This window comes from Blennius ocellaris, assembly GCF_963422515.1.
Source record: "Blennius ocellaris genome assembly, contig: SCAFFOLD_58, whole genome shotgun sequence".
NCBI classification, from domain to species: domain Eukaryota; kingdom Metazoa; phylum Chordata; class Actinopteri; order Blenniiformes; family Blenniidae; genus Blennius; species Blennius ocellaris.
The window spans coordinates 286,760-296,535 of NW_027661901.1; the positions used below are offsets into that span (position 1 = coordinate 286,760).

Consider the following 9,776-nt stretch of genomic DNA (forward strand, 5'->3'; position numbering starts at 1 on the left):
TAAGGACATTGTGGATATTGTGGTTCGTTATGGACATTTTGGACGTGCTCATTAAGGACATTGTGGAGGTCGTGGTTCGTTATGGACATTTTGGACGTGCTCGTTATGGACATTGTGGAGATCGTGGTTCGTTATGGACATTGTGGACGTGCTCGTTATGGACATTTTGGACGTGCTCGTTATGGACATTTTGGACGTGCTCGTTATGGACATTGTGGACGTGCTCCTTATGGACATTGTGGAGATTGTGGTTCGTTTTGGACATTGTGGGCTTTGGTCGTTCTGGACATTGTGGACATTCTGGATGCTATGGACATTCTGGATGTTGTGTATGTTGTGGACGTAGTCGTTCTGGACATTTTTGACATTGTGGACATTGTGGACGTAGTCGTTCTGGACATTGTGGACATTGTGGACGTAGTCATTCTGGACATTGTGGATTTTCTGGATGTTCTGGTCATGGTCATTCTGGGTATTGTGGTCATTGTGGATGTTGTGGACATTCTGGACATTGTGGACATGGTCGTTCTTGGCATTCTGGACATTGTGGACATTCTGGGTGTGGTCGTTCTTGACATGTAGACATTGCGGTTGTTCGGGATGTTGTGGACATTCTGCATGTTGTGGACATTCTGCATGCTGTGGACGTTGTGGACATTCTGCATGCTGTGGACGTTGTGGACATTCTGCATGCTGTGGACGTTGTGGATGTGGTTGTCCCACAGTGAAAGTGTCTGTCTCTGCAGCAGAGCAGTAAGAAGAGGAGGAGCGACTTCATCCCCTACAGAGACTCTGTCCTCACCTGGCTGCTGAAGGAAAACCTGGGTATGGGGGGACGGCAGGGCAGACAGGGGGCGGGGCCACAGGGGAGTGATGGTCTGGGGGGCGGGGCCACAGGGGAGTGATGGTCTGGGGGGCGGCGCCACAGGGGAGTGATGGTCTGGGGGGCGGGGCCACAGGGGAGTGATGGTCTGGGGGGCGGGGCCACAGGGGAGTGATGGTCTGGGGGGCGGCGCCACAGGGGAGTGATGGTCTGGGGGGCGGGGCCACAGGGGAGTGATGATCTGGGGGGGAGGGGCCCCAGGAGAGTGATGGTCTGGGGGGAGGGGCCCCAGGGGAGTGATGATCTGGGGGGGAGGGGCCCCAGGAGAGTGATGGTCTGGGGGGAGGGGCCCCAGGGGAGTGATGATCTGGGGGGGAGGGGCCCCAGGGGAGTGATGATCTGGGGGGGAGGGGCCACAGGGGAACAACAGTAAAGTGTGATGTTATTTTAGGAGGAAACTCTCGGACGGCCATGATCGCTGCTTTGAGTCCAGCTGACATCAACTATGAAGAGACGCTGAGCACGTTGAGGTGAGTGTGTGTGTGTGTGTGTGTGTGTGTGTGTGTGTGTGTGTGTGAGTGTGTGTGTGTGTGTGTGTGTGTGTGTGTGTGTGTGTGTGTGTGTGTGTGTGTGTGTGTGTGTGTGTGTGTGAGTGTGAGTGTGAGTGTGTGTGTGTGTGTGTGTGTGTGTGAGTGTGATTGTGTGTCCGTGTGTGATTGTGTGTGATTGTGTGTGATTGTGTGTCTATAAACTCCTGTGAGCAGAGCTGCAGATCAGTGAGGCTGTACAGGTGAAACAAGTGCAGCAGTGGGTTAACCTGGTCACCTGCTAGTGGGTTAACCTGGTCACCTGCTATTTGCTTAACCTGGTCACCTGTTAGTGGGTTAACCTGGTCACCTGCTATTTGCTTAACCTGGTCACCTGTTAGTGGGTTAACCTGGTCACCTGCTAGTGGGTTAACCTGGTCACCTGCTATTTGCTTAACCTGGTCACCTGTTAGTGGGTTAACCTGGTCACCTGCTATTTGCTTAACCTGGTCACCTGTTAGTGGGTTAACCTGGTCACCTGCTAGTGGGTTAACCTGGTCACCTGTTAGCGGGTTAACCTGGTCACCTGCTATTTGGTTAACCTGGTCACCTGCTAGTGGGTTAACCTGGTCACCTGTTAGTGGGTTAACCTGGTCACCTGCTAGTGGGTTAACCTGGTCACCTGCTATTTGCTTAACCTGGTCACCTGCTATTTGCTTAACCTGGTCACCTGCTAGTGGGTTAACCTGGTCACCTGTTAGTGGGTTAACCTGACCACCTGCTAGTGGGTTAACCTGACCACCTGCTAGTGGGTTAACCTGGTCACCTGCTAGTGGGTTAACCTGACCACCTGCTAGTGGGTTAACCTGGTCACCTGCTAGTGGGTTAACCTGGTCACCTGTTCCAGGTACGCTGACCGAGCCAAGCAGATCCGCTGCAACGCCGTCATCAATGAAGATCCTAACGCCAAACTGGTTCGTGAGCTGAAGGCCGAAGTGGAACGTCTGAGGAACCTGCTGTTCTCCCAGGGCCTGCAGGAGCTGCTGCACACTGGTACTCACTGGTACTCACTGGTACACACTGGTACACACTGGTACTCACTGGTACTCACTGGTACACACTGGTACACACTGGTACTCACTGGTACACACTGGTACTCACTGGAATACACTAATACAATGTAATACACTGCTACACACTAGTACACACTGGTACTCACTGGTACTCACTGGTACTCACTGCTACACACTAGTACACACTGGTACTCACTGTAATACAATGTAATACACTGCTACACTGGTACACACTGTAATACACTGGTACTCACTGGTACTCACTGGAATACACTAATACAATGTAATACACTGCTACACACTGTAATACAATGTAATACATTGCTACACTGGTACATACTGTAATACACTAGTACACACTGTAATACAATGTAATATACTGCTACACCGGTACACACTGTAATACACTGTAAAACACTAGTACACACTGGTACACACTGTAATACAATGTAATATACTGCTACACCGGTACACACTGTAATACACTGTAAAACACTAGTACACACTGGTACACACTGTAATACAATGTAATATACTGCTACACCGGTACACACTGTAATACACTGTAAAACACTAGTACACACTGGTACACACTGTAATACAATGTAATATACTGCTACACCGGTACACACTGTAATACACTAGTACTCACTGGTACACACTGGTACACACTAGTCCTCTCCTCTCCTCTCCTCCTCTCCTCTCCTCTCCTCTCCCCTCCCCTCCCCTCCCCTCCCCTCCCCTCCCCTCCCCTCCTCTCCTCTCCTCTCCTCTCCTCTCCCCTCCCCTCCCCTCCCCTCCCCTCCCCTCCCCTCCCCTCCCCTCCCCTCCCCTCCTCGAATTGAATTGTCTGTGTGTGCATGCTAATACTGAACCTCCTCCCCATAGTGAACAGCAGTCACGACCTCGCTGGAGTTCCAGATGTTTGTCCCGCCCCCTTGCAGCTGGCATTCTCAGCCAATGGGATTGCTCCTGTGAAAGGAACTGCAGTGGCAGGCGATGGTAGGCTACAGTATACTCATTATCAGGACTACGTCCGAGTACTTCACTTCCAGTACCAGTCACTTCCAGTAACAGTTCTAGCAACAGTTCCAGTAACAGTTCCAGTAACAGTTCCAGTAACAGGTCCAGTAACAGTTCTAGTAACAGTTCTAGCAACAGTTCCAGTAACAGTTCCAGTAACAGTTCCAGTAACAGTTCCAGTAACAATTCTAGTAACAGTTCTAGTAACAGTTCCAGTAACAGTTCTAGTAACAGTTCCAGTAACAGTTCCAGTAACAATTCTAGTAACAGTTCTAGTAACAGTTCCAGTAACAGTTCCAGTTACAGTTCTAGTAACAGTTCCAGTAACAGTTCCAGTAACAGTTCTAGCAACAGTTCCAGTAACAGTTCTAGTAACAGTTCCAGTAGCAGTTCCAGTAACAGTTCCAGTAACAGTTCTAGTAGCAGTTCCAGTAACAGTTCTAGTAACAGTTCCAGTAACAGTTCTAGTAACAGTTCTAGTAACAGTTCTAGTAACAGTTCCAGCAACAGTTCCAGTAACAGTTCCAGTAACAGTTCTAGTAGCAGTTCCAGTAACAGTTCTAGCAACAGTTCCAATAACAGTTCCAGTAACAGTTCCAGTAACAGTTCTAGTAGCAGTTCCAGTAACAGTTCCAGTAACAGTTCTAGTAACAGTTCTAGTAGCAGTTCCAGTAACAGTTCCAGTAACAGTTCTAGTAATAGTTCCAGTAACAGTTCCAGTAACAGTTCCAGTAACAGTTCTAGTGGCAGTTCCAGTAACAGTTCTAGCAACAGTTCCAGTAACAGTTCTAGTAACAGTTCCAGTAACAGTTCTAGTAACAGTTCCAGTAACAATTCTAGTAACAGTTGTAGTAACCATTCTAGTCAGTCAGTTCCAGTAACAGTTCCAGTAACAATTCTAGTAACAGTTGTAGTAACCGTTCTAGTAAGTCAGTTCCAGTAACAGTTCCAGTAACAGTTCTAGTAACAGTTCCAGTAACAGTTCTAGTAACAGTTCCAGTAACAATTCTAGTAACAGTTGTAGTAACCGTTCCAGTAAGTCAGTTCCAGTAACAGTTCTAGTAACAGTTCCAGTAACAGTTCCAGTAACAGTTCCACTAACAGTTCCAGTAACAGTCACAGTGTTGGTAACAGTGTTTGTGATCCCTGCAGGTTGTGGACCTGGTGCTGGGAGACCTTGTGACCTGGTGGAGGATGCAGAGGAACAGGAGGCCGTTTCCACGGAAACAATCAGTAAAGAGGAAGCAGCAGAGAGACTGATGGTAGGACATCATGTCACTGACCCTGTGCTAGCTGGCCCTGTGCTAACTGACCCTGTGCTAACTGGCCTTGTGCTAACTTACCCTATGCTAACTGACCCTGTGCTAACTGACCTTGTGCTGACTGACTCTGTGCTAACTGACCTTGTGCTAATTGACCCTGTGCTAACTGACCTTGTGCTGACTGACTCTGTGCTAACTGGCCTTGTACTAACTGACTCTGTGCTAACTGACTCTGTGCTAACTGACCCTGTGCTAACTGACTTTGTGCTAACTGGCCTTTTGCTAACTGACTCTGTGCTAACTGGCCTTGTGCTAACTGACACTGTGCTAACTGACTCTGTGCTAACTGACCCTGTGCTAACTGACCTTGTGCTGACTGACTCTGTGCTAACTGACCTTGTGCTAATTGACCCTGTGCTAACTGACCTTGTGCTGACTGACTCTGTGCTAACTGGCCTTGTACTAACTGACTCTGTGCTAACTGACTCTGTGCTAACTGACCCTGTGCTAACTGACTTTGTGCTAACTGGCCTTTTGCTAACTGACTCTGTGCTAACTGGCCTTGTGCTAACTGACTCTGTGCTAACTGGCCTTGTGCTAACTTACCCTATGCTAACTGACCCTGTGCTAACTGACCTTGTGCTGACTGACTCTGTGCTAACTGACCTTGTGCTGACTGACTCTGTGCTAACTGGCCTTGTACTAACTGACTCTGTGCTAACTGGCCTGGTGCTAACTGACACTGTGCTAACTGACTCTGTGCTAACTGACCCTGTGCTAACTGACTCTGTTCTAACTGGCCTTTTGCTAACTGACTCTGTGCTAACTGGCCTTGTGCTAACTGACCCTGTGCTAACTGTTTGTCAGGAAACAGAGAAGATCATTGCTGAGCTCAATGAGACTTGGGAAGAAAAACTCAGAAAAACTGAATCTATTCGTCTGGAAAGGTAATCTGATTACTTTGTAGTTTGTTCTCCACGGTCATGTTTCTCTGATGCTTATGAGTTCTTGTCTCTCTTGCTCCCTCTTTCTCTCACTCTGCCTCTCTCTCTCTCTCTCTCTCTCTCTGGGAGTGTGAGTGTGTGAGTGGGTGTGGAGCATTTGGAGAAGTTTGTGTGTGTAAACTCTGTTTTTGCTTGTTAATCTTCGGTGTTTCTCTTCCTCTGGTTCTCCATGTGAAGGTAAGAGGAGTTTAATACATCAGTTTGAAGGAAAAGAGTTTTTTCATTTGTAATCAGGTGTTTTGTTGGAGGAGTGATGGTTCGCCTCCTCCCTCTATCAATCAGTGTTTGGGTGGTGGTTGACCCCCGGTCCTCTGTGGAGGACGTTCTACTCGCCATTGGAGACGTAGTGGGAGACACTAATATACTTTATGACTTGTCCCTCCGCAGACAGGTGTTCATGTACCTGAGTGACAGGTGTTCATGTACCTGAGTGACAGGCGTTCATGTACCTGAGTGACAGGTGTTCATGTACCTGAGTGACAGGTGTTCATGTACCTGAGTGACAGGCGTTCATGTACCTGAGTGACAGGTGTTCATGTACCTGAGTGACAGGTGTTCATGTACCTGAGTGACAGGTGTTCATGTACCTGAGTGACAGGCGTTCGTGTACCTGAGTGACAGGCGTTCGTGTACCTGAGTGACAGGCGTTCGTGTACCTGAGTGACAGGCGTTCGTGTACCTGAGTGACAGGTGTTCATGTACCTGAGTGACAGGTGTTCGTGTACCTGAGTGACAGGCGTTCGTGTACCTGAGTGACAGGCGTTCGTGTACCTGAGTGACAGGCGTTCGTGTACCTGAGTGACAGGCGTTCGTGTACCTGAGTGACAGGCGTTCGTGTACCTGAGTGACAGGTGTTCGTGTACCTGAGTGACAGGCGTTCCTGTACCTGAGTGACAGGCGTTCGTGTACCTGAGTGACAGGCGTTCGTGTACCTGAGTGACAGGCGTTCGTGTACCTGAGTGACAGGCGTTCGTGTACCTGAGTGACAGGCGTTCGTGTACCTGAGTGACAGGCGTTCCTGTACCTGAGTGACAGGCGTTCGTGTACCTGAGTGACAGGCGTTCGTGTACCTGAGTGACAGGCGTTCCTGTACCTGAGTGACAGGCGTTCGTGTACCTGAGTGACAGGCGTTCGTGTACCTGAGTGACAGGCGTTCCTGTACCTGAGTGACAGGCGTTCGTGTACCTGAGTGACAGGCGTTCGTGTACCTGAGTGACAGGCGTTCCTGTACCTGAGTGACAGGCGTTCGTGTACCTGAGTGACAGGCGTTCCTGTACCTGAGTGACAGGCGTTCCTGTACCTGAGTGACAGGCGTTCCTGTACCTGAGTGACAGGCGTTCCTGTACCTGAGTGACAGGCGTTCGTGTACCTGAGTGACAGGCGTTCCTGTACCTGAGTGACAGGCGTTCCTGTACCTGAGTGACAGGTGTTCCTGTACCTGAGTGACAGGCGTTCCTGTACCTGAGTGACAGGCGTTCCTGTACCTGAGTGACAGGCGTTCGTGTACCTGAGTGACCCAGAACAGATGCTGGAATTGTCATTTAAGATGAAATACGGTGACGGGGTGCGGGGATGTTGGCGTGTCCACATGGAGAGCAGCCTGCGTGGACATGTTGTCCCACCCCCAGTGTGGACGGCCCAAAATGCGGCCTTTCCTCACCTTAGTCCTTGCTGCCCTACCATGTCTTCATATCATCAGGCATGTCTTCACTTATGTGTGTTTGTCTGCATGTGTGTGTGTTCATTTGCTTTTTATTCATCCATTTTATCTTTGCACTGCTTTTAATTCTTGTTAAAGCACTTTGTATTACTTCCCTGTATAAAAAAGTGCTATATAAATAAAGATTGATTGATTGATTGATTGATTGACAGTGGCGACGCCATGGGCCCCGGGTGCTGGGCGTCCTGGCGAGCTGTGGTCGGAGCGGCTGGGTGCCGGTGCTCCGATGGGTCACAGACTCGGGCAAATTCATTCATTCTGTCTTGAAAATGACAAACAGGCCACCACTGAGGAACTAACCCTAACCCCATTTCCAAAATACATGAGCTCAATATTGGGCTGTTTACTGTTGTCCAGGAAAAGGCCTTTGACAGAGTAGGCCATCCCTCAGTTTTCAAAACTTTACATGCTTTTGGTTTTGATGAAGGATTTACTTCATCTGTTGTGTTCTAAGGCGGCCATCTTGTTAAAAGTTGGGGGACGACTGAGCCGTACAGTTCCCATTCAGAGGGGAATCACATAGGGATGTCCGTAATTCTCTGTGCTCTCGCCATAGAACCTCTCCTCAAACAGCTCAGGAGCAGTCTGTCAGGTCTAAACCTCCCAATCTCAAACACCAACAAGAAAATCTGCTTATCAGCTTATGCTGATGATGTGACAATATTCCTAAGATATTCTGATGACATGCAGGCTCTTTGAAAAAACCCAGCTATATAAACAAGCCTCCTCAGCCAAAGTAAAGTGGTCCAAGTGTGAGGGCCCCCTGCTGGGGCAGTGGACTGACCAGCCACAGCCTGTTCTACCTGTTGGGCTGCAGTGGAGCAGAGGCGGGAGGAAGTTTCTGGGTGTTCGTAAGCAGTGATGACTTCCAGAAGAAGAACTGGGAGAGTCCAGTTGAAGGAGTTCGTGCCCGATTGCCTAGATGAACTTGGGTCCAGCCACAGTTGTCCTGTAGGGGGAGGACTTTGGTTGTTAACAACCAGGCCGCCTCCCTGCTCTGGCACCGGTTCACCACGGTCGAGCCCCCAGGTATCTTGATCAAGGACATACAGAAGTGACTGGTTGACTTCTTTTGGGGCAGGGCTCACTGGACCCGGGCCTCTGTGCTCTACCTACCCGTGTCTGAAGGGGGTCAAGGACTTATTGCTCTTCAGTCGCAAAACAGCATCCTGTCTTCAGGCTGCTCAGAGGCTGTTTTACGGTAAACCACAAGTCTGACCTGAAACAGCATCACTGCTGCTCCATAAGATCAAAGGTCTGGACTATGATAAAGAACTTTTCCTGATCAACCAGACACACACAGACCTTCTCAAACCTCTTCTATCAGTCAGTCCTTCATGCTTAGAGAACTGTTCTGTCAGCCCAGGGAGACGGTGTATGGCAACGCTGGACAAGAACCTTGCTCTATAATCCACTCATCCAACTGCCTGACATCGGAGAGAGTCCTGTTGTCCTCCCATCTCACCAAGCTGGGAGACGCAAGGTCTGCAGGGTGGTGGAAAACGGTGGCCAGACTGAGCCGGGACACAGGCCTGAAGTCCCATCGGTTCCTGGAGGAGGTGGTGGGAGCCTCCCTGCTCTCTCCAAGAAGCCTCATGTCCCAACTTTCCACAGCTGTCCATATGAGCTGCAGTGGAGAATGGCGGGCTCCTTTCCTTCAAAACCCCAAAACTGTCTGATTTCTCCACAGTATAAAAAAGAGCCTGTATTTGGCGGCAGTGAAAGTCCTGAACAGAACTCTACTGACCGGTGTCCAGGAGTCCAGGTGGTCTGGGGCGTTGTCACCTGGTTCTTCCCCCAGAGGCAGCTGGAGGTCCCTGTACAAACGATCTCCAGTGGAGGACAGTGCATGGGGCTGTAGTCACGAACAGACAAACAGGAAGTCACTGCCTCTTCTGCCAAGCCGAGGAAACATTGCAGCACCTTGGGCTCCACTGTCCCAGACTGGCCCCCCTGCTGGCTGGCCTAGGGTTCATCTATGAGCACATCTCTTCATCTTTACACACCAGCACAGCGCACAAACATCTATCTGGCCAACTAAAGTCAATCTAGCTGACCAGGAGAAACAGAAACGGTTCAGGGTCAGACAAAGTAGATCTGATGTTCAGAGGTCTGGTGGCAGCTCGTCCCAGGGAGAGTTCACCTGTTTCAAGATGGTGTCCAACCTCCAGGAACTGGTTTCAGTGTAGGGAGGGGTTCAAAGAGGGGCTCTGCACTGTGGAACAAGAACTGTTGGTAATCAATATCTAAACCAAGAGATGGGGACCTTTGTTTTTATTTTGATCTGCTTTGCTTTTTCTCTTTTTTGACTAAACTATTTATATGTGCTATGTGTTGTGAGTCA

At 49.5% G+C, this 9,776-nt stretch overlaps 1 protein-coding gene across 2 annotated transcripts in view; it reads left to right on the forward strand.

The window, feature by feature from the left end:
- LOC308148640 (kinesin-like protein KIF1C) overlaps positions 1-9,776 on the forward strand; it is a 55,270-nt gene that overhangs the window by 22,066 nt on the left and 23,428 nt on the right. For both annotated transcript variants that reach the window (XM_080522137.1, XM_080522138.1), the window contains exons 11-16: positions 747-825; positions 1,275-1,353; positions 2,258-2,403; positions 3,312-3,425; positions 4,599-4,708; positions 5,576-5,655. In XM_080522137.1, coding sequence (XP_080378263.1) covers positions 747-825; positions 1,275-1,353; positions 2,258-2,403; positions 3,312-3,425; positions 4,599-4,708; positions 5,576-5,655 — 608 coding nt within the window. The remainder of the gene's footprint in view (positions 1-746; positions 826-1,274; positions 1,354-2,257; positions 2,404-3,311; positions 3,426-4,598; positions 4,709-5,575; positions 5,656-9,776) is intronic.